The 24,855-nt window shown below is 40.5% G+C and overlaps 1 protein-coding gene across 3 annotated transcripts in view; it reads left to right on the top strand.

The window, feature by feature from the left end:
* Positions 1-24,855, top strand: part of RNF144B (ring finger protein 144B) — a 55,629-nt gene that overhangs the window by 23,931 nt on the left and 6,843 nt on the right. For all 3 annotated transcript variants that reach the window (XM_041426734.1, XM_041426735.1, XM_041426732.1), the window contains exons 3-7: positions 8,995-9,099; positions 16,778-16,838; positions 21,458-21,662; positions 22,795-22,939; positions 24,658-24,747. In XM_041426734.1, coding sequence (XP_041282668.1) covers positions 8,995-9,099; positions 16,778-16,838; positions 21,458-21,662; positions 22,795-22,939; positions 24,658-24,747 — 606 coding nt within the window. The remainder of the gene's footprint in view (positions 1-8,994; positions 9,100-16,777; positions 16,839-21,457; positions 21,663-22,794; positions 22,940-24,657; positions 24,748-24,855) is intronic.

Below are 24,855 nucleotides of genomic sequence, written 5' to 3'. Positions count from 1 at the left end.
GTGAAAAACCCAGGGTTGGCTTTCCCCTGCACACCAATTCTTTTTGGTTGTCTTTCATCTTTTCTTTGTCTCCTCTTAAGTATTTCAGGGCCCCAATGAGAGCCAGGTGAGCAATAAATGGGATTGCTGCTAGTTATGTCAAGCAGCAGCTTATGTCCATCTATCTTGTGTATAATTCACTGACACAGGGTTTGAGATGTTGAAGACAATGTGTAACAAACAGAAAACAGAAGACGCTTTCAAGTATGTTATTCTGTGTTGTTGGCACAAGTTTGTGCAGAACTAGCATGATTCACCCTTTTTTTTTTTTTTTCCCAAGCAAATTCTTTGTTGAGTCTTGTACTTCTGAGAATTGTGTGAGGCAACTGAGTTACAAAATGTGGAAAACAAATACTGTGAAGATCTACCTGTTTGTTATTTTGGTGCACACAATGCAGTCCAAATGGGATTAAATTTCAATGCAGCCTTAGGAGAAGGAGAAGTTAGCATGCAAGCCCGGGTAGCTTCTGTGCTCTTTTGTGCTTCTACAAGTAGGCGGTGTTCCAAAGGCAATTGGAGAACAAGATTTTCTGCTGTAGCTGTGTATGACAGCAAGGCTAGGGCTAGGCATGGGCTCAAAAGGCTCCTTTGCTGCTGTGGGCAGTGTGGTACCATGGGCAGCCACCTGCCTGGTCCCTGGCGGGCCTTCAGCCTCGGAAAGAGGATGCTGATGGCTGCTTTTACTAGAGGAGAAGAAACTCTTAGAGAAATAGGAGTTTCTCTGTTGGTACTTCATCAACAGGAGGCTCTAAGGCTCCTCTGCTTTCCTTAATCTTTTCAAGAACAGCTGTGCATTGTCCTCCCTCCTTTGGCTGGCTGAATAGTGGTGTTTGGCCCTTAGTGCTGTCAAGTTTCAGATTTTTTGTGGAGGGGAGCACTGGAAAAAGTAATGTGAGGGGTCTTTGCAAAAAACATGAGCAGAAGAGTCGGAGCAGAGGAGACCAAGTAGATGAAGGACGAGGAGGAGGCAGGTGGCAAAAAGAATAGGATACCTGCTAAGTGAAACAACTGTGTATCAATAACCCACTGAAATAATACTTATTAAAACTTATGAGTAAGTGAGTATTTGGATTTTCCATCATCTAGCCAACTCTGGGTTTTAGTATCACTTTTGTTTCTTTGTCCTCATTTTCAAGAAGGGGTTTGTTCTCTTTTTCTCCCCATCCTATGAGACACCTTCTCACAACTGCACCAGAACACTCACTACCTTCTCCTCTTCCTAAATATACCTTGTGCTGCAGTGCCCCACTTACTTTATATAAAGCTCATCTCAGGTTGTTTTCCATTTGGAAGTGTTGACATTTGGGATCCCTTTTTTCCCCAGCTCGACATTTGAAGTGTTTCAGAATAAATTTTTTTTTCAAGTTTCAAAAAAGAGAATTCCTACACCTGGTAATATTGGCACTGAACACAAAGCACTTGTATAGTAATTTAGATGGTTTAAGAACTTCTTGCATGTATTTCTCTGTAGAGTAACACCAAAGGCAGAGTTGGGTTACCAAAAGAGTACCCATTGACTTTTGAGGTATACTAGAATACAGGAAGAGGGACTGCATGTTTCTGAAGTCAGTGAAGGTGGCAGCCTCTGGATGGTGGCTAAGAGAAGATGGGAGGAAGAGGGAACTAATGTTTAATGACAGCATTGCATCGATGCAGTTGGTGTTATCTCCATTTAACCAATGAAGAAATCAATGTGAAGTAAGTTGTCAATCCCTTGAAGTGCCGCAGTAACTCAGCCAGACTGTGACATAAACCTCATGTTCATGTCTGTTTTATAGCTGTTGGTAAGGCCAGGTTTGGCTTGACATGGATTTTTGGCAAGAGAAATTATATTTGCAGCTGGTTCCATTTTGTGAAGGGTGAGTTTCTCTGGTCCTGTTCTCTGGTCCTTTTCTGTTTGGTGGTACCACTTCATGGCAGCAATTACCAGGAACCTTTCCTGCTTTTTGTGAAAGGCTGCCAGGATGTCTTGGGCCTCATGGTTTCAGACTGTGTTTCTGAGCAGAATTCAGCATCACTGATAGATGTTTTGAGACAAAGGTGATGACAATGTATTTCTCAGGTACATTTGAAGGATCCCATAAAAAATAGGCTTGTGGACCAAGAGTTATGTTGGTACCAGTTATGTTCTGGGCCACTGTCATGTTTGCTTGGTGTTTTCACTTGGTCGTGACAAAATGAAATTCTTGTCAGTGATGTTATTCCTTCCCTCGTGCTGAGCCATGAACTGACTGTATGTTCTCTGAAGATACAGTGGCATTTTTTCACTTTCTTTCAAGCATCTTTCTTGATAAGTCTCTTATGTGGCCTGATCTTTTATCCATTTGATCTTCTATCCATTCATTTATCACTGTATCTGGTGCTTAGCAGTTAAAATAGAGATTGGGCAATATGCATATTTCATTGGAATTTTGTTTCTCATTTTGAAGTGTGCCTGTCATAAGTTTATCTGTAGCTAATTAAGGTATTTCTGGTTTTGTCATGTAGTTTCTAAAAACTTCAGTTGGAAGAGCCTCACTTTTTTTTTCCAAGTGAAGTACAAATGGCTCCAAGCTAATTGCCAGTACATTTGTTTCATCTAGTTTTAAGACCATTTGAGAGATACTTGAGGAGTTTGAGTACCATACATTCAGAGTGACTGACCCATTTTGGTGATTGAACGTGTGGAAGTGCAGATGTCACAGCAATGATGAACATATTATTAAACATTATATAGCTCTGCCATAAACACTGTGAGTACTGTCTAGGGGGGTACATTTATCTTAGTACATGTTTGATTAGATACTGGGTAGATCAAGGTGGTTAAATTTAGAGTTCTGACGTGAACTGTTTTACTAAAATTAGTGATACTAGACTGTGCACTCACTAAAGAGCAGGTAACATTTCTAAAGTATAAGAAATAAATGAATGTTATGTCTCACTGAATAAAAAGTACATAACCGTGGCCCAGAACTAAAATAAAAACTGAATGCCTGTCTGTTCATCTGTTCTGAATCATGAGACACTCTGGAATGTCAACTGAAAAGTATTCTCTCCATTTACAGTATTTCCGCACCCTGCCCCCAAACCTGGAGTTCGTAAAAAAAGCCTAGGCTAAACAAAAGCCAAACCCCAAACAAACACAGTTTTGAGAATATCTCTGGAAGATAGATTTAACATTGTAAATAATTCCTGTGGATTTTAAAAGGGAGACCTGAGTTTTTCTTTTTTTTTTGGAATGGAAGTTGTCTTCAAGTTACATGTTAGCAGTCTAGTTGGCAAGATGCCTTCGATAATTTTGTGCATTTTCACATTTAATGTAGATCATGGCCTAGTACTGTCTGGGAAATACGGTAGATCTGTTCTTTACCTTTCCATAACTGAATTAAAGACAAATCCCCTACTTATCCTATACCAACTGCTGCACAGTGGCTGGCAGCAGTATCGGTGGCATTTAACAGGAAAATAAGCCAGTGTTTTCTGTTTCTTTTTTTTTCCTAGTCCTCTCTCCATGTTTCTTAATAAAGATACCTGTTCAGTTTTGTCATATTACATGTGGGGTTTTCTTTTATGCTTCTGTATGCAAACTAATGAGGCTGCATTTTGGGAGCTGAACAGCTGCAGGCAGGTCGGAGAGGAGCAAGGTAATGGAACATGTCCAGGTACTTGAAAAGCATTATGCAGGAATGATTGAGATCCATCTTTTGTCTTTGATACATAAATTATCTGAAAGTGGATTTGAATAGAAACTTCAGATTTCACAGTGAAAGCACATCATTACATAGCAACCTAACACTGAAGTTACACTTTGAACTCATTTTTACGTTAAAATGCAGAACTGTTATGATCCCTTTGCAGAGCAAATGCATAACCAAACAGACATCTTTTTCTTGGTAAGCACATTAAAAATAGCCTCTGTACAATATACTTTTGGGGGGAAAAAAAAAAAGAAGGTGAAGTTAGAACATCATGCAGAAGTGTTGAAATGAAAAATCCATTAATAGCCTGAACAGAATTTTCATTCTTAGGGTCAAAGCTGACCGTAGAAAGCACTTTTGTTTATTATTGAAGAGGGAATCTTTTGCATTACTAGTTTGTGCATTCTTTAATTAGACTTTTCAGTGTATTTTTAAAGATGACTCCGTCACATTTCAATGTACTCTTTCAACAGACCCTTACCTCCAGGAGGGGAATATTTACTTGGGGATTTTGTGAGAATTTTGAAGAATTTGCCTAAATTGTAATCTTTCCTACAAGTCTTGCAAGATACAAAAAAATCCCCAAAACAAAACAAAAAACTAACAAACAAACAAAAAAACCCACAACAACAACAAAAAAAACAAAACAAAAAAAACCAAAAAAAAACCCACCAAAAAAACCTCATGGGTAGCATTTTGTGACATAGGTAACTGGATATTGATTTTATTTTATTAAATAGAGGAAGGTGATGTCCTGAAAGACAAAACCAGCATAAGAGGAAAAAAATCCTGCCCCAAAATGCTTAGACAGCAAATTATTGAAAAAAAAAAAGTCATTATACATTATGAATCTCAGTCAGAGAAAAAAGTATTTCTAGTAGTCTTTTGACTGAAGTTGTCCGTAGTCCAGCAGGAGCAAAACGTGCTTTGCAAAGCTAGATCAGCAACAAGACATTCTGTTAGGTGTACTGAGTTTTACTAGTGGAATTCTATGATCACATTTGAATTGATCTCTCTTGCTTGAATGCCTCAGGATTTTATTATGTTTCCCAGAACACAGATGTGTACATGATGTAGTTGCGCAGTGGGAAAAATCCGAGTTAACTGATTAAAGCATACTTGCAGGTATGGGAATTAAAACTACTTGTGTTGGTGTCAGCTTTTTATTTGAGGGGTGAACATAATGGAATCAAACTTCCAGTGTGTGATCTGTAGTCAGCAGGATTGTAACCACTTCAGCAAGACCTTGGTCAATTTTTAGTTTGTTGTCTCAACCATTCTGCCTTGGCTACGTGACACATTCATGGAAACTTTGCTGGCTCTGGCCATGGAAAGTAAGAGGATGGCGTTAATGTCACCATAAGCCACAGATCCTGTGTTGAGGCCACTCCAGCCACTGACTGCTCTCCATGCTCAAAAGTCACCATACTGCAGGAAATTGATTGGAGAGTGTAGCCCCAGTGTGTTGAGATCTCACGATTTCTAGTATGTCAAGATGAATACCCTTTTAGGCAATGCTTTGTATCACAGAAGGCAGAGCATCTTGATTTTTCCTTCACTTTAAAGAGCAGTTAAGTAGCATATGTAGTGTATGCAGTCTTCCTGAGACACTGCTGATTTTTGTAGACAAAATGCACAAAAAATCTTGCCATTTTGTGTCTGTAATAATGTATTCTCTAAAGTGTGGGAGGACACACTGCTGAGAAGGTCAGTCGTGATTCATTATACAGACATGGAAACATCTTTTCATCACATTTTTGGCTTGCATCTTTTCAGATACTCTTAGTTGCCACTTCTCAAGTAAGCAGCTAAATTAGTAGCTGAGCTGTAAATAATGGTAAAACCCTTCTATAAACAGTTTCTCTGCAAAGTGAAGGCATATTTTAAAATTTCAGTGATTTTCCAATGTTTCTTCTTTGGTGCTAAAGGGGAACAAGAAATTCACATCTTCATTCATGTACATACTTTGGTAAAAAACCTAATCCTTCAGCGATAAATATTAAATGCTTTCTTCAAGTTTCCCAGCAACTTTAAGCCCATTTTGTATTACACCCAAAGCACCTTCTTCAAACATAGAAAGTCAAGAGCAAATATTCCATATCTATAACAATGATTTAACAGGGAGATTTTCTGGGAAATGCTTGAAGATCCATGGCACTGCACAGCCCAATTACAAAATCTCTCCAAGCTGAAAACACAGCAACCTCTAAAAGAACCACAGAAGGCTCGGTTGCCCACTTACGTTCACCTACAACCAAGCAGTGGGTGAGAAGAGAAGAAGAATCCAGATCATTAGCAATCCTCAGAAACCTCTGTTCTCCTGCCTTGGTACCCCTAATGACTTAGATACTGCATATGGAAAATGATTGCAAAATCTATACTGTGGATCGAAGCTCCTTAAGAGCTTCATGCCCATCCTTGTACGGAAGCGTAATTGTCAGTTCTCCGAGCTCCTGTCCTGAGAGTCTAAATTAAGAACAAGCCTCTGGGCTGCTGCTGGGCCTGCAGTAACTTCTCATGCTTTGTCCTCCCGCTGTAACCACCTGACCTGAGCTGCCCCCAGAACACAAATCCACTGTACCATGCTGTCAAAACAAATTACTAAATATCAGGCGGCACCACAGAGGAGACAGAAGCCAGGATCTTAGCAAAAGTAAAAGGTTGCTCTCTCATGCTTGCTGAGGAATTAAGGCAACCTAAATGCTTTGGTGGGAAGGAAACATTTGCCCTTCGCCAAATGCTGCCCTGAGACTTGATCCAGAAAGTAATCAGGTCTCCCATGAGGAGATGAAGTGAGATGTAAGGAGGTTCTGCCCACAGATTTAAAAACACTCAACACACTGCAGCACATGCAGGCCTTGGAGAAAGGACTCTGAAAGCAGAATTTTCTATTTACATTATTTGTGGAGGAGGCTGTGTACAGGTACAAACCAGGGAGAAAATCTGTGTAGGGAGTGAGTACTTGGTGCCCCATTTCTCCTGTGATACATGCTGAAGCACGTGGGCAATGCTCAGTGCTTAATGAATGTGGAGCTGCAGGACAAGGTCACCCACAGCCTCCACCTGCATCAGTAATGGCACTGGGAGCCACCCTGGGCTCTGGGCATGCTTTTTTTGGGCTTTCCCTATGTCACCTGCTGCCACTGCCCAGACCATGATGGCAGATGTGGGCACAGCCCTGGCAGCTCCAGTGTCACCAGGAGTCCACTCCCAGGCACCACTGTGGTTCCATACCTGCTTCTGTTCACTGCTCACTGCTCTGTGAGGGAGCTGCTGTGCCGGGGGTGCTTTGATCCCGTGGGTAAACTGACTTTGTAAAAGCACTGTGCCTGGATGCCTTTGGGAGCGGTGGGCGAGAAGATGGGACAGGGCACTGAGACTGCTGTTGGAATAATAAAAGAATAACTGCTGATTAAATCTGGGCTGATAATCCCTAGGGAGCTAATACTGCCTTCAGTAACTGGCGTGATTTCTTTTTTGCTTTTCACCTGTGAATATCTCCTTCGCCTCCCACATACTACTTGCACCATCAATTCCTTACAACCTGCTCTGCTGCTTTCTTATAGGGGTGCATGCTGCAGCTGAATACATTAGTGCTTAATGAGATACACATTTAAAGCTTACCAGTTAGGTTGTATCCCAACGTTCTTCTAAGAGAATGCACTTCAAATATTTGCAAATCAAAAGTAAGTTAATTTAAAATGCCAGTAAGTTGATTCTGCTTGCTTGAGCTAATATCTCTACAGCTCATCAGAATTAAACAAAATGTGGATGTGGAGATTTCAGTAGAGAGACAGACAGAATAATAAAGAAATCTCATTTCCATTTTTAAGGGTCCTCATTATCCTGATGGTTTAGAGAGAATCAGTTTTCCAATAAAAAATACAAATGAGGAAATTTCTTTAATCTGAGCGCAATATGCAAGGCCTTCTCAGCATAGTCCAGACTAACACAGACTTGAGTGTTACATGCCTATAAATAATAAAACAATGGTTTTTGAAGAGTCTAAGGCTGCCATACTCGGTAGGGCTGTGATTTCCCCATTACTCACCTATTAGCTTTTGAACTCAGTGCCTCTTCCAAAAGTTGGCGGATCGACAGAGGTCTCAAAACTCTATTTTGCTTTGACATATTTCTTGAAAATTGATGGGGCAATAATGAAGAAATCAGCAGTACTGGGGAGGAGGTTTGTAGTGTGGGCATGAAATATAAAACTGTAGGGAAAAAACTACATTAGTCCTACTTCTCATAATATATGTTTATTTTCATTTACAGTAAGCATTGCAAGCTGATACCAAAATCTGTCAGAAGTCCATGCTTTGTTGTTCTGTTAATGGTGACTTGCAATTTATTGTATGCTTTGCCATTATTTTGAGGAGACTTTGTTGTTTCATTTTATGTAGAAGTGACCTTACTTACTTGTTTGTGCAATTTGGAGGAGCAATTCAAGCACTGTTCTTTGGTCCATTGCACGAGTCTTGTGCCATGATTTTACTGAAGACTCTGTTACACGTTATAAAGACAAGTTGAGTATATTTGAAACTGGCATGCCAGATAAAGTGTGAGGAGAATAGAGGGCTTTTTGAGCTTGGAGGGGAAGCCTGCTGTTTTTGTAATGGAACAATTTGGAAACATTCTTAAAGTGGCCTCCATGCTGGAAATAGACTTTGGATAGAAGAGAGGCTGATGATAAATTGTGGTAAATTATGGAAATTACTTGATCTATGGGGAGTGGGGGTGGGGCTGAGGACGAGGCAAAACTGGTAGCTGCACATCTTCTAGGGCAGTTTATAACCTCCCAACCAGGTGCTAAACCCCTTTTCTCTGTTGTATAGCTGAGAACAGTGTCTTTCTTGTAAATGAATTCTCCTACAATGGCGACTGATGGATGAGAGTCTGAATTAAGAACACAGGAGGAAAACAAAGGCAAAAAGCCTGTTTAATTAGGATAGAAGATACTCACCCCTGCCAAATCCTCCAATCCCAGTTTAGCAGAGCATAGGGTTTGTTAGGGCTGAAAGGTCTGACTTGCTGACTTAGGTAAACGCAGTGCTCAGCAGATGAAGTCATGCATAATTAATTGTTCTTTGTTGCATTCTTTCCAATGTAATCACTTGTAGCATTCACGCTTATAGTAATTGATGTTTGCTGTGTGCTGGAGCTTCAGGACAGCCAATTAAGGTGGTGAAGGTGAGAACTGCACAGCATCTCTGACATCTGGTTGTTACCAACATGTGGGCTATAACTTTTTTTTTTTCTTTTCTTTGCTTGTTTCTAGTGTCTAAAACAGTACCTGGAGCTGGCAATTCAAGAAGGTTGTGGTTCCCCTATCACATGTCCAGACATGGTATGCTTGAACCATGGGACCCTACAAGAATCAGAGGTATCTATAGTTCTCATACTTCTTCCTTTCTCTCTCTCTCTTTTTTTTTTTTTCAACATATATCCCCCAAATTTCTTTATCTGCGTAATAATAAATGTAATAATACAATGTTTCCTCCTTTCAATTACTTTTAATGAGCTTTTGGCAAGAGGCCTGACTGACAAGAGGCCATAGAAACAAACAGATGTTTTTTCAAGGGTTTTGCTCTTTTTTCCCCTTCCTCTATGCCTTGTGGGAGAACTTCCCTTGGCATCTGGACAGCCTCTGAATTACCCATGCAGGTGACTTAACCAGAATACCCAGAACTGCTGAGCCTCCATTAGACTGTCAGTTCAGTCAGATTTGATTCAACTGCAAACACTGAAATTCTTGCATCTTTCTTGAGAGCAAGAACTCAGATTGATGGTGTGTGAGGCCAGAATTTCCTTGTGTATGTTGATCTTGGGCTGCAACAACCAATTTGCAGTCCAATCTAATCATGCAGGGCTGTATAATTATATGGAAAGAAAGGTGCCTGCACAACACCAGGTAGAGGTAGATCTTAAGAGGTATGGAAGGTGTCTCTTGGGATACACCCAAGGGATGCTTGCTTGCCTGCTTTGTGAGGCAGGAATGTCCCTGCTGAGCCTGAGAATACAAGTAGGACAAAAAAAACCCCAAAACCCAGCCCAAAAAACCAGGAAAAATAAGATGGCTAAGGGATTTTGATTAGTTTTGTGCATTCTCTCAGCATTTGAGAAATAAAATCAAGGAAAATTAGATCTCCATCCTTGAACTGAAGAAGAGAAGTTTGTCTTCAGGATTCTCTTGAGCCCTGTGCACACAGATGCCGTAACTGTGGCAGAAGGATGTAATCCTATTCAAATGCCATCAGTGACAGTGTGATTCCTGAAACCAAATATTACTTTTACTCCAGAAAAAAATTCTGGATCTGCTCTCCAGCATACATTTGAAATATTGTGCTTAGTTGAATCAGGTCATGAGACTTTCTGCTATGTTTGTTATGGCATGCAGGCATATGGTGGACCCCTTTTTTTGGCTGAATCCAGCTATTGTGAAAAGCAGCCAGCTGTTTCCCTTTCTCCTCTTTCTGCAAAGATACAGAGAGGGTGTAGCAATGTCCTTCCACCCATTGCACCAGACTGGAGGCATCTAGCCTTTATTGAAAGTGTATTTTTAAAGGAAAATTACCAAATGAGAGGAAGAGTTCTGCTTTGTTCAGCCAGGGTTATAATGCTGTAGGAATTAAGAAAGATGTATTTCCCTTTAGTAAAAGAGACTCCAGGGGCATTTAATAATGGACCACTGGCCTAATCCTTGGGTGTTTTTTGGGCTGACAGCAGAATGACTAAACAGCCCAAAAGTGCCTTAGTGTCCCGTGGATGACTGAATGTTCTGACACTCCCTTTTGGCAATGTGCTTGAAACACAAGCCTTCAGCTTGAATAGCAAACAAATCCCCAACCTGGTTAAAATTACTGCTTATGTATTTTACCAAATATCTATTTCTTTAAGAAAAAAAACCACCCAGAAAAACAGTAATGACATAAAGAATAGACTGGCTCCATTCACAGTCTAAAAGAACAGTATGTAAACTACAGATTTATGTATGAACACTCTCTATTCCTTTTTTTCCCCTCCATAAATAAAGGCTGTTCTTTGTGAAAATGTGGCCTGTTAAAGTTATTTCTTGAAAAAGCAGAACCTTATCAGATGATACAGAATGTGCTTAACTAGGGCTATTGTTTGGCATGGAAGTACTATTTAGAGTTATAGTTTATTCCTTACACTCTCAAACTCCTGGTGTAAGAGTAGGAGGCTTCTCACCTCTGGGGGGGGGTCTGGATTTTTTTGTCTCTGGCTTCTGGCAGGAAAAGGTTCCTCACCAGGACCATGGTGTGAGGAATGACACGTTGCCTGTACTGTGGGGAAAAACAAAAATAAAAGGTCCTTTTTTTCCTCCTCTAAGATAGCATCAGTGATTTGAAAAGGTGTATTTTTCATGTCGTGTTTATTTCAGACTATGCTGTGACTGCTGTTCATCAGGTACTGTTACAATTTGGAGAAAAAATAACAGTTCAAATCGACTTTGTCATGGACACATTGCTAAACTGGGTCCTATACTTTGGGCTAAATGCATCTCGTTATGTTAGCTAAAGCAGTTGTTTTGTTTGCTTTTTTAAATGCCTTTTGCCATAGCCTGCTAAAGGGAGATAAAGGTGAATTCGGCATAATTTGAAGTGAAAGAAAACCTCTTCATTGGCTTCAGTGCATTTTGGATTGAGCTTTCTTCAGTAAGGAAACTGAACAGTTAATAACAAAGCTTATAAGCATATATAACACAGTATAGCTGTGAACGCAGTATAGCTATGAAAGTTCCTCTTCTTCTCCCTCTCAAGGTCCTTATTCAAGCTGTGTAACATTCCTTCAGTGCTTTCCAATGACCTGTTTGTCTTCATTTAGACAAATCAGAATTAAGCCCTGTTTATTTTCTCAGTAAAATTCTGGTTTGTCTAGTTTGGTCCTAAATTACTAGAGCTTTTTCAAAGCTCTTGCCTTGCTTCTGATTTGTGTTCCTTTTCAGTTGCTTTTGGGGGTTGGAGGGAGGGAAAAACTCTGGTAACAATTTAAACACAGAATAGAATTTTTTCTTGTATGTCTCATGAAGAAATGAGCAAGTGTGAAGAACAGGAATGTGTTTCTCTAAAACAGTTGAATATTTAATCAGTGCTTGGGGAATAAACTGCTTATTCGTAGAGTATAGGAGATGTTGGGAATTAAGGCTTTACTTTCTGAGGTCCCTCTGGACCTCAGAAAAAAATGTTCCAGGTTTTTTGTTCTTAAAATGCATAAAGTGAAAAGTCATTTGAACTAGAAAATTGTACTTTTCAGTGCTTTGAAAATATGTTTTCTGAAACCCCTCTGGCTTGGGTTTCTTTTTCCTTCAACAAAATCTAGTTGAAACTGGTTTATTTCCCAGTAGTTTTTCTTTGTTTTGACAAATAGTGCATTTAAGTAGAAGGAACTGTTCCATGGAAGTGCTTGAAATCAAGTGCAATCCTAGGTCACATCTTGACCTGGTACATCTAGATAGCAGCTGCTTGTAGTGTAGCTGTCTTGTAGCAGAAATAAATGAGGGGTGGTCGTGGCAAGGCAATGGTTTTGGCTACAGACTCTCTTTCAAATAGCTGGTTACACAAAACAGGGGAAGTTCAAAAGTAGTCTTGCTAAACAAAATGTTTGCCCTTTCAAGCTCCAGTGGCACAATAAACAAAGATTACTTGGATTCCTTCCTGGAAGCAGAAGGTAGAAGGAACATCTTATGTTAATACAATTCTCTTTAAACACGCAGACTTCTTCTGTCTAGAATATTCCTGTCTCTCTTGGGAACTTGCTCCATTGATTTAATTGGACCAGTTAATATCCCTAATCTAAATAAGGGGTAATTTATCATGGTTTGAAATGATTTTGCTTGGTGTGAATCCAGTCACCAGTGTAAACTATGAATCAGGGTAAATCTCCACTGCATACAGGGATTTCTACTGTAATACTTACTTGGATAATATCTAGGCAATTGTGCTTTGCTGTTTCTGATTCCTGTATTGTTCTAGGGTTTATAACATCTATGCAGTGATCCATGTATACATAATCTGATTTGGATTAAAACTGTGCAGCAGTCAGTAAAGGAGGCACTGATTTGGGTTCTTAAGTTTGTCCAGAATTACCCCTTTGCACGCAGCACAGATCCTGCTCCTTGTCCCTCTGTCTGTCTAAATCCGTGATCCACACCAGTGCTAACCTGACAAAGGTTTGTTAGCACTTTGTAATGCAATGCTGAAATAGGACAGCAACCCAGATCTTAGAATTCTTAATTGCATTATATTCCATACCTAGCCAAATACAAAATCCCACTGGGACTCAGTCTAAAATATCAGTATTATTTTTAATTTCAAAATTGGTTTATGTTTTGCTGCAGAAGAGACTGAAATGGTAAAATGAGAAGGAATGTGAGAAAATGTTGCAGGCTGACCTATCTTTTTCAGGGTCAAAAAAAATTTTTGTTCTTCTTATTTACTTGTTTTTAAATAAAACCTAGGGGAGCAAGTGAGAGAGCCTTAATTTTGTTTTTATTTGTCTCTCAATAAGAGAGGAGCTCTTTAATGGAGAATATGAATAATTTAGTATTTCATTATGACTCTAGTGAGCATGGTAGCTTGACAAAGAAAGTTGTGGGTGTAATTTCTAACAACATAGAGACTGAGCTCCCATATCCCTTTCAAAGCAAACCAGAGCCCCTGTTAGAACCATTTTACTGCTTGCAAAAGAAGACGGCGCCTCTGTGACTAGGGCTTTGGCAGAGGTGGGCAATGCCACCCTTGTAAATTCTTCTGCCAGTGTAGGATCTGCCCTTGCTGCCTGTCTGCTGAAGTGAGAAAGGGAGAAGCATTTGTCCTGCTGAACTTCCCTCCCTTGGCATTATCAAAGTTTGATTCATACGGGTGTGAGAGGAAGTAAGATCTATTCAATTTGCTTGATTGCCTCCTTGCATGTCCCTTGAAAGTCTGAGAATAGGTGGAGTAGTGATTTTCCCTTTCCACTGTGGTAGCCAGTATTTAAAAACAGGGGAGTTGTTCTTCCTTGGGTCCTGGTTACTGCACTACCTGGAAAAGTTTGCTGCTGTGTACACTGAACCAAATTATTTTGAACCCTTTCAATTTCCTTTGCTCTTTTGTCTCATGTATTAGCAGGGGCCCTGGTTATTGTGACATATTTCATGATATGATCTTTTTGGATGCTTGACAAGGATCCAGCTGGAGCCCTTTGTGGTAGTAAGCCTTCAGAATTTTGCTTTGGTAAATCTATATTTATACTTCAGGTGAATGCTGCTGTTCTTAGCAACAGCTCTTAGGTGTTCTTGTGCTGTGTAGCAAGAGGGTTTTAACTGCAGATATTGCCTACAGGGTATGGAAAATCAGAAAACTTATTTCAACTCCTAACAGCCTGATAAGTCTCAGATCAAGATATTTTCAGGAGAGGAGCGTTCTTGCCTGTATTTTTTTAATTAAAACCCCCAGTATTAAAACAAAAGGACAAGTTCACCAAACTGTTGTCTAGCATTTCTTCCTACACTGAATAATTTCATGACATGGAATAAGAAAAGCCTGCTTTCTGGTGTGCTCATGGTTCTCCTCTTTTGGCTCTTTGCTGTCTGCTGGATTGCTGGTTTGCTGCCTCCCCAGATTCCCATGCCCTGACCAGCCCAGAGATGTGAGTGATTGTGGAGGAGAAGAGGTGTTTGGGATGGACAGACACCCAGATGGGGCTTTAGAAGTTTTCTGGAAATGAACATTTAGACCAATGCCAAGTAGGAGGCGATAAACACCTAATCCCCTTATTGTATTTACTGCTGTCCTTCTCGATTAGGTATAAATGAGATTAAAAGTTCCCTGAGGAAAGGATTTGCTGTTTTTTTATAGGGACCTGATATTCATGTTTGTTTGTTTTTTTCCTCAATTAAGTTTTCTCATACAGCTTTCACATGGCACTGAATTCAGGCAGCAGGAATTTGTGCATTGTTTTCCTTGTGCCTGAAGAGACTAAATCTGTGAGAGGTTTTGGCTCAGCACCTCTCAGGCTGACCTGTGTGTGGGTGTCATCAGGCTTTCCAAGCCTGTGGGAGTCAGTGGCACAGGTGATGGGCTGCATACAGGGAGGGGGAAGCTGAGCTGTGAAGAGGATATGTAGGAAAAAAAGTGGAGCTGAGTGGAGCCAGTGGGGAAAGCTGGCATGGTATGCTCAACTTTTCCCCACGAGAATGGGAAGCGTTCAGCACTGCCTCTGCTTCCTATTGAAATCTGTGTTAAGATGCATAACTCTGCTCCTACTGTAATCAAAAAGGCTGATTTTTAATACATGGTAAATTCTGGGCTCAATAGAACTGCTCTTGAAAAAACTGTTTGTTAGAAGTAAAAACAAGTACAGAAGGACCCCAGCCAACTAAACAATCCACTCAAGTGGCTCTTACAGCATTGAGACTCACTGTTTTAATTTAGTTGTAATGAAGGAAAATTTAAAGTTGTTGCCAGTGCTCACCCAGCTAGAGAAATGCAGATGACTCTTTTCATTTTCCAAACTATTTATATGTGAAGCTGCCCTGGGGAGGAGTGGGCAAAACTGAAATGTCATTGCTGAAATTGCTAAATTCTTTTGACCCATTTGATTTTTTTGGTGTGTGTTTTCCAAGAATATTTCAGCTGACTTCTGATGAACAGGTGAAGAGTTTCCCAGAAAAAAACCTCTGTGTCTTACAGTCATATTAATCTTAAATATTAATTAATTACACCCATATGAATCTTTAAATTATTAAATCTTGACATAATTTGGATTCATTTTTGTATTACTCTGGCTTCAGTTAAATAAATGAGCCAAGTATCTGCTACAAAATACAGTTGTGTACCATCAAGTTCAATTGATTTGAGATATAAATAAAGCAATTTTGTATTTTATAATACTTTTTTTTTTCCATCTGTGAAAGAAAACTTATTCACAGCATGATATTGAATATATATTGGATTTTTGTCATTATATTTCTTCTCATGGGTGCTAAACCCAACAATTGAGAAGGACATCAAGGGCCAGTGTCCACTTCACTGAGGGCAAATTTTGCCCTTTACAATAATCTGGACTGTAGCTGGGTACTGGATGTGAGATTTGGAAACCTGTCACTTTGAAGCTGTCAGTTGTACACTGTCTCACAGTGCTTCAAATGATCAGGTCCCAGGTCTTATATTAGTCTAGGTTTATTTTCAGTAAAAGAAAAAAATATTTCCAGTGTTAGTACAATATTACAAATGGATCAGATAAAGAGAATAGTCCCACATTCTGAATCTGACTAACACGTGACTCCTGAAGTGCCTGTGAAGTTCCCTTTAAACCCCTCCATACCCTGTATTCGGGTTTGCTTATTAGTTTTAAATAGGGCACTTGGTCTTCTTACGTAGACTGTTAATTGGAGATTAGAGCATTTAGCCTTTTAGGCTGCTGGTTTAATTACGGTAATGTGTAAAATGTATCAGCAAAGCCTGTTTGTCTGTGCCAACTAAACTTGTTAACTTCAGTCGGGTTCCCAATAGGCTGCTCCGTGTCTAAGGCAAATTCCAATAGCAATGGCATTAGCTGTCTTGGCCCAAACCCCATGAAATGAATAAAAAATGGAAACCAGACTGGCTTTCAGTTCCTGAGAGCTAAGTGCCCCTGCCATTAACACTGGGAGACGTGAATGAAGAACCATTCATTTGAGCTGTATTCTTGTGCATGAACAGCATGCTGCAGTCTCCAGGGCTGGCAACATGTCACCCTTTGGTACACTAAACCAACATGAAATAAAACTGGGAAGCCTGAAGTAAATATGGAATCCACAGAGAAGGTTTTTGTGTGCATGGAAAGACAGACATGGGCTGAACTACTGGGTTGTGTGTCTGAAATAGCAGGGGTTAAGAACTACTTTTTTAAGTTTTGGAGAAGAAGTCAGGATGTGGAAGAATATGGTGCTGAAAGCAAGCTGGAACAAAAAGGTAAATTCTGAGCCAGCTCAGAAAAGCAGGTGTGTAGAACATAGTACTTACTAACTTTTTAAAGTTTGTATTTCTAATGCTTATTTTGTGTATTTCTCGTTTCAGATTGCCAGTTTGGTTCCTGTTGACCAGTTTGAGTTATACAAGAGGTTGAAGTTTGAACGAGGTGTGAAGCTTTTTGTCTCTATTACCTTCTCTTTTGTCAGTGGAGGCAGCACTGGTATATATGGCAGAGACGGAGCCTGTTGAGTGGGTTAAGGAAGAAACAGAGAAGATGTCTTTGCTTTGAAATAGTTCAAGAGCAGTCACCAGGTCTGACTGTGCTCCACAGACAGAAATTCTGTTTGAAATTCTGTTTTGCAGAATCAAAAAAGCAGCATCTTAATGAATTACCAGACTTCTACTCAAGCTTGCGGGCAGCACTCTCAGACTGTGCCTGGGGCTCCGTTGTTCTTCTGATGGCATGTTCATCTTGGTCCTCAAGCTGGTTGTACTGCTAGACCTTGTCAAGGTGCTAGAGGCTGGTGCTGGCCAGGGCACACAGTCCTTTTACACATCCATAGGGATCTTCAGAGCTTCTAGGTTACACATACTCTGAAATGCAATGTAAATTTTTGCAAGCATCCCTGCAAAATAGCTTTGCTTACATAGAAGCCTGATGTGTGTTCATCTAGTAGAGGTTTTCTTCCCAAGGAATAGTAGGTCCCCTCATTCCTGAGGAAGGCCTAATTTGTAAAGAAGTTTAAAACTGAAGGTCTGATTGAGGCCAAGCTTTCCTGTGCCAGATGTCACCTTTCTGCATAAGAGAGGTTCCTTGACAAGGCTGAAGAAGAAACTTGCTAGTCAGAAAGATGAGATCCCCTTCCTGGTTTTAAAGACTATCACCAGCTTGAAAGTTTCAGCTGGAAGGTGCAGTGTTTTTCAAAGAACTCAGTGCATGGTACGTGCAGAGTGGTGTGTCCCAGACACAGCCCCACTCTGCCTGTTCTTAAACTTTCCTTGAATGACTGTATTTATATTCTTGCTCTGTATGCCTGCTTAGATGCAGTGGATTGTGTAAGACAATGCAGAGGTCTGTAAAAATTAGGCAAAGTAATGCATTTGAAAAGTTGGTCAGATAGAAGCATACATAGGTTTTTACAGAATCTCATCTGACATGAATCCTTTGAATGACCACAAAGTAGAAAAACTGCAAAATACTCAAATATGCCCCAGAGTTTATGGGCAAGTGCAGATTGTAGCTATGATTTTCAGGCACTCAGGTCAAAAAAACAAAAGAAAAAAATCCCAAACCTTAGCTTATTTTTTATTTTTTTCTCCTGTTTTACCACCTTCTTGTTTATTCTTAATTTCTTACCAAGTCTCTCCAGTTCATAAGCTAATCAGTGGCTTGTCTACAGTCCTAGACAATGGAAATCAGAGCTTGTTAAATCACCATATTAAAGGGTTAAGAAAAAGAGACTTTCTTGCAATACATTAATCTGTTTTATGTGAAACCTTTTTTAACTGAAGACTCTGAAACTATTGGTTTCCTGGTATCTCTTCCTCTATAACTAGCCAAAGCTGAACTCATGATCTTTTGTCCAACTCACTGTTACTTTTTTTTACTGCCTCCCACACAAAGAAGCCTGAAACTTGTCTAGTTTTTAAATCCTCATTTCCTTTTCTTTCTTGCCTAAGTCTGACAAATCCTGTTCTACCTCTGCTATCTCTCTTCATTATGATTCCAAGATCTGTCCTTGCTCCTTTATGATAAAACTGGTGTCCAGGCAGCAGACTTAGACATAGCCCTTTTGCCTTGCCTTTTGGCCCCAGCAATAAATCCAGCTTACTGATGTCTGGGAACAACAATTCCTGCTAGCTGAAGCTCTGACCTGGACACCCAGGACTAATCCCAGCCTTAGCCAAGACCTTTTGCCTATCCTAGATTTAGTGCTGTCCCCAAGGCTGACCTTTCTGCACTCGTCAGTGGGACTTGGCTTATTGGCTTCTGCTGGCCTGGAGCTCCAGTCTCAGACCTGAGCCTTACCTGGCAAAGCCTGCCTGCCCTGGTCTAACACTCTTTTCTGAAACTATCAATTGACCTCACTGATGGCATCTGCTGAGGATGAAGTCTGACCCAGAATCTGTCCAGAGACTCCTTACTGATCTTCAAGTGATTGGTAGAGCCCTTCCAGACATTTTCCATTGTGAGATTAATTGTGAGGAAAATTTGGAACACCCCAAGAAGGACTTATACATCCGACAGCTGTTTCCCCCATCCCCCATCTGTGCTAGCTGTGTTAATAGAATATATTTCTTCTCATTTTCATTACTTTCTTTTTTTAATGGGCCAATAATATTGCGTGAAAACACAGTGAGAAGTTATTGGTATAGAATGGTGTATCTATAGACAATTGTTAAATTTAATAATAGATGCACTGATAATATGCTATTCTCTTGAGGGTTTTGTGTTCTTAGAATGCAAATGTATCTTATTTAAAAGCAAGATTTTTTTGCATATCTGTAACTTCTCTGCATCCAGTCAGGGCCAAGCCACTGAGCTTCTGTGAAGCATATTTATTAGAATAACAGGAATTACTCTATGTCTGTTTAGGATGGGGTTGATGTAGTCAACAGAAGTAAAGAAACAGAGGAATGGTAAGTGGTTAGGGGACATGCATTATGTTTGTTACTAGGCTGAGTGGTAGATGAAGAGAATCTCCATTTTATGCCTGACTCAGAAGTAGCCTGTTTTAAATGGAGATTTCTGTGAAACACAGTCATAGTCTTATCCTTTCAGTGAGTACCTGAAAAGTAGCCAGAAATTATTTTCTTCAGTGTGCTGCATTTCCCCTGTCTGCCACCTACATCGCACCTGTTTGGTTGCATGTTTTATGAAAACTGGCCAGATCCCTGCCCAAAACTGGTGCTGTTTGGGAAGACTTTTCTCCTGAGTTGAGGGAGCTGTGGCTGAACTGGCTGCAGGGAAGCAGGGGGAAAGCTCAGGAGAGAAATGGCCCTAACCAAGAGATGGAGCAACTTGCCAGAGCAGGATGATAGCCTCTTTCCCTTTTTTGGCTGTGCCTTTTTAGTTTTTTCTGGTTTCGCTTGTACTCCATGGTAAACCAAACAGTATGAGACAGCATGGATTGCAAAACACCATCTGTAGGTTCTTTGTAAAATGGAGGAAGTGGGAGAGGAGAGACTTTCATCTCTTGCATTACGTCTTCCTGCAACAAATTTGTAAAAAACAGGTTTACAACCCCACTCCCCTCCTCCCAATGATGTCAAAACCAGACATTCTGTCTTTCACCCAAACACAGAATAGGGGAATTTAGGTTTCGAAAATTTTCAACAGAAAACATGCAGAACCTATTGTGTGAAGGATTAAATGCAATAGCAAGTACTAGGCCATAGTCTTATTCAATTCAGGGTTTCTTTTAAGAGACACCAAAGGAACCTAGAGAAATAAAAATTTCTCAGGACATTAGCTTTTAAAAGTATGTAAATATGAAAAGTTATTTTATTTGCTGTGGCTCTCTTCTTCCTACTAACTAAGCTGAGAACTAATTTGTTTTTGCTTTCATTCAGCAGAAAGCAAAATGTTTGTTTTGGGAGGAAAAGAAAGTGTGTGCAAGACAGTAAGAGAAAAAAATGCGACTAGATCCATGAAATGGCTGAAGGTAGATGGTACAGGTGTTTTGCTGTCACTGCCTAAATTATATGTGACAGGCTTTGCATGGAAATAGAAATTCTGTACATCTGTTGGAGCTCTCTGACACAGTCTCAGAAATTACCCGAAGTCAGAGCACTGTGTACCTGTGTGTCCTGCAGCCTGCAGAGAAGATGAACATCCATATGTGCTTTCAGCAAAATTTTCCAGAGAACAGATAAATATGAGGTCCTTGTGCAGCTTTTTGTTTCAAGTGGGACAACTAATTTTATCTGCTGGAGGTACCTTGTAATGCCTTTTGCCATCTCACAATCAGGATTTCCATTGACTTCAGAGACATCCCTTCCATGTATTTATTTTCAGTGGTGGTACCAGAGGGCTCCCAGGGAAGGAGGAGGGATAAGGTAGCTCCTGCAGGCGTGACAGCCCTTTTCTGGGGAGGCTCCGCAGGGTGTGAGTGTTCAGCTTCACCTCATGGAATTCAGCAGCAAAATGACCAACAGTGAATGTGTCCCAGTGAAAGCTGGGCTTTTGTTGCAAATTCCTTGAATAAAGATTGGGAAGTGAGAGAGAGGATCAACAACTCTGCTGTGTGGTGATGACTGTAACAGTGTCTACACCCTGAATCTTGACTCCTGTAATAATCTGATACCAAACAAATAGTAATGATATGATACAGTAAATATTAACTGCAGTTTATAGATAAAGGAGAGTAAATAATGCATGGAAAGTGACTTGACATTAATTTAATTACAGTCCTTCTGCTGTTTACATGGAAGTTACTGCCTGGCTTGCACATGTCAAAGACTTGGAGTGGCCTAGTGCTACAAAAGACATGTGCTTCTCAGCAAGCAGCAGTTAGATTCATATTTTGAACCTCCCTGTAAAAAGGCAAGGAACACATTCTGTGTAGTGTATTTCTATTATTGCAATGCTTTCAGTGCAACTGCTTAGCAGAGGACAAATGCAGACCTGCCTAAAGAAGATCAGGCCCAAATGCCCATGGGCTGGGTGTGTAGCACTTTGGATTCCACACCCTTGTGCAGAATTGGGTGCTGTATACCTAGACACATGTCACTGGAACAAGAAGGGGACTGTATAAAGAGTTTTATTTCTCTGTTGCTTTTCAGAAGTCCACTTGGACCCCCAGAGGACATGGTGCCCCACAGCCGACTGCCAGACAGTGTGCCACATTGCACTGAGCGAGTCGGGAGCACCGGTGCCAGTGGAGTGCCCCGCCTGCCACCTGACCTTCTGCTCCTCCTGCAAGGAGCCGTGGCACGGGCAGCACCAGTGCCAGGAAAAGCAAACGACCCCGGTACCAACCGAGCAGGGGTAAGATGGGCATTCACGATGGCCGTGCCGTCTTTTGGTGTCGGGTTCATGGAGCAACTTCCCTCTAGGGCCACAGTTTCACCTCGGAGACTGTCGTATCTCCTGGTGTTTCCTAAATACAATACCAGTCTAAATATTACTTTAAATGCTAAATTTTGTTTTTTAATACTTAATATTGTCTGTGTACTTGTCTAGCTTGGGTTGCAACTGACACTTCTAAAAGGTGAAGCCCTTCAGGACTTTAAATCTGCTTAAAGGCTTTGTTCACATGCTAGAATTATGACCTGTGCCCATACCAAAAATCCAATATACCAATATTGCAGGATCCAAATTTTGCTTATACTGTGGTTAAGAAATCACCCCTGCTTGATATTTACAGAATCTCTGCATAGAAAAACCTTAACTCTACACAGTGTAAATTGCACTTGGAGTGAGAAGCCTTATTTTGCTCATTTTCCTTAACTGCAGACAACCTACAGATCAGGTTGTAAAAATCATTAATCTATAGAAGAGAGGCTTTTGTGTTTAAATTATGTCATGTCTTTGGCTATCCATCTTTGTTTTCAGAATTAGGTTATGTTGAGTCATGTTTTCGAAGTTTTCTATAATTTTTTTTCAATAACTGAAAGACTTAAGACCTAGAGCATTCTGCTTGCTAGAGAATCCATGGAATAGGAGTTGCCAAAAAACTCTTGCTATGATTTTTCTTTTCTAGGTGTGATCTCTGGCTATGGTGGAGTTTAAGCCTATTTTATTCAGACAAGGAGGATTCAGACAAGGATTATGAGTTGCATAATCCAGTCCTGTTAAATGAATTGTGCAAGGTCTCTGTAACAAAGTCCTAAGTTTTAATGCTATGGGTAATTAATTGTGGGTGTAGTGAGTGCTGGTTTTATATAGCATAAAGGCACAAAGCAAGGGATTTTCACTTTTATGTGATATTAATACTCTTACACCTAGTAGTGAGTGTGCTTCAATGTATTGTACTGAATACAAGAAGCTTCACACACTGTATGTGTTAGGACAACAACATTAGATGCTCCGAAAAATAAGCACAATACACATCAGGCAGTGGACCTGAATACCAACAATTATGTTCACATCTCACTCTAATGTTCTCTTACTTTTCTAGATTCCTTATTGGAGCAGAGACTGAGGCACCAATTAAGCAGTGCCCAGTTTGTCGAATTTATATTGAGCGAAATGAGGGCTGTGCTCAGATGATGTGCAAGAACTGCAAGCACACATTTTGCTGGTATTGTCTACAGAACTTGGATGTAAGTGCCACAAAAAAACCACCAGGGTAAAGAATAATGGGGTTAAGGGTAGTCTGAGGCCCTGTGCAAGCTCTTTTTAGTTCATTGCTGTCCTAGTTCATTTCTTGGCTCAATTCAGCTTCTGACTCAGTTGCTTTCTCTTCTTTCACCCAGTCCTTTTATTTATATCAGTGTAGTTTTTTTATTTCTTCCATAAACAGTTATGGCCACGTCTGTGGGTTCCATGTTAGTTCTTTGAGGGAAATGGGACTAACATGGTGCTTTCTGGAGGTTTGTTCCAGCAATACCTTGCTCCAATTCCCTCTTCCTAAACACAGTTTGGTTGAGAGTGAGGGAAATAGATGTCTTCCACCTGTTTCAACAGCAGAGGACTTAGCCTGTCTAAAAAATGGTATGGTACTGGGTGAAGGGGTTGTTCCATGGTATGGTGGCTAGGGAGAACTAGGTCTCCTTTACTAGTCCATCTCTAGTGCCATGTTTGCTGAAGAGAATGATTGGCTATTAGGCTTGAGGATAAAAATGTTGGCTCATGAGCGCAGATTGTGAAGTCCATGTTGCTAGTTACTTCTCAAAGGTGGCAAACCAGTCTCAGCTTGTGTGTACTTCAAGTATCCTAGCAGCATGAAGAGTCCTGGAGGTAATGCACTTGTATGTATGGCAGCTTGCCCTTTTGGCACAGTCATCAGTAACAGCTGTGGGAGCGTGAAAAGGACTTTACCAGCACTTGAAATAAAATGTTATGTGCTGCATGGCTTTTCTTGTCTTTTTTGTACTCCACAGCCAGCAAACAATGAGACTTCCTCAGTCTTCATCCTTTACTCAGCATGCTAAACAGGTTTCCCTTAGTGTTATGTCCCCATTCTGTGTGGGTGAACGTGCTTTTTCAACATGAGTCTTAGGGCTTGCCTCAGAGTACAAGCAGTACACAGTGATTGCTTAACTCTGTGCTGAACCAGAAGAGTGTCACATTCTTGCAGACTCTGCAGACATGCCCTTATCGAGTTTTTGCCAGTTCAAAGGGAGAAAGAGAGAAAGAACCTGTAGCTGTGTGATTCAAATGTAGTTTGTCTGAATGTGTAGGGGTTACAGGAGCTCCAGGCGTAGATGAAGGTAGTACCTGCAAAGCCAGAGAGCAGAGCTGAAAAATGAAAGGGGAAGCAGCATCAGGTTACAGTAAAGTGGTTTAGGGAGGGTAATGCAGGGCATGAGTCACCTTCTGAAGAAAAGAATGGGTAGTTTAATAAGTATTAATGATAAAAGAGAAATTAAACAGGATTTTTGTACTTTTTATATTTCCCTGTTAAGTCTAAGAAGAGAATTACTGTGAAGTAGTTACAGCAGGAGAACAGAAGGTAAAATACTTCAGGAAGATGATCCCTCACATTGCTAGTTTTCAGAAATGCCTGTTGTTTCCATTTCCCTTTATCATCACCAAATTATAGACCAGGTACTTGTGCAATTAGGTGAAACTCGTGTACTTATGCTTTTTAGAAGTGGAGGAGGAAAAATGCTGTATGATAGCTCAGGCTCCAAACATATGCCAATTTCTGAAACTGCAAGAAGTTACTCTAGGTAATTATTTGGAAGACAGGTGAAGTTGTCTGCTGGCAGCTGTCAGTTTCAAAGCAGTGCCAGGAAGGTTGTGTTTCCACTCTGGTCTTGAACTTCTCCTTGCAGTTCTGTAACCTGCTCTTACAGCTTCTCCTTTTGTTTTTCAGAATGATATTTTCTTACGGCATTACGACAGAGGCCCTTGCAGAAACAAGCTGGGCCACTCACGGGCTTCAGTGATGTGGAACAGAACACAGGTGTGTTCCTAGCCAGCTGGGCAGAGCTCTCATGCATGCATGAACCAAAGAGATTTTAGCCTTCAGAGAAGAACCAAGATGATTATTTTCATATTTTCAGCTTGTTTT

Source organism: Onychostruthus taczanowskii, unplaced genomic scaffold, assembly GCF_017590055.1.
Source record: "Onychostruthus taczanowskii isolate IOZ18803 unplaced genomic scaffold, ASM1759005v1 scaffold94, whole genome shotgun sequence".
NCBI classification, from domain to species: Eukaryota; Metazoa; Chordata; class Aves; order Passeriformes; family Passeridae; genus Onychostruthus; species Onychostruthus taczanowskii.
The sequence above is the reverse complement of the archived record's forward strand: the minus strand, read 5'-3'. Positions and strand labels throughout refer to the sequence as shown.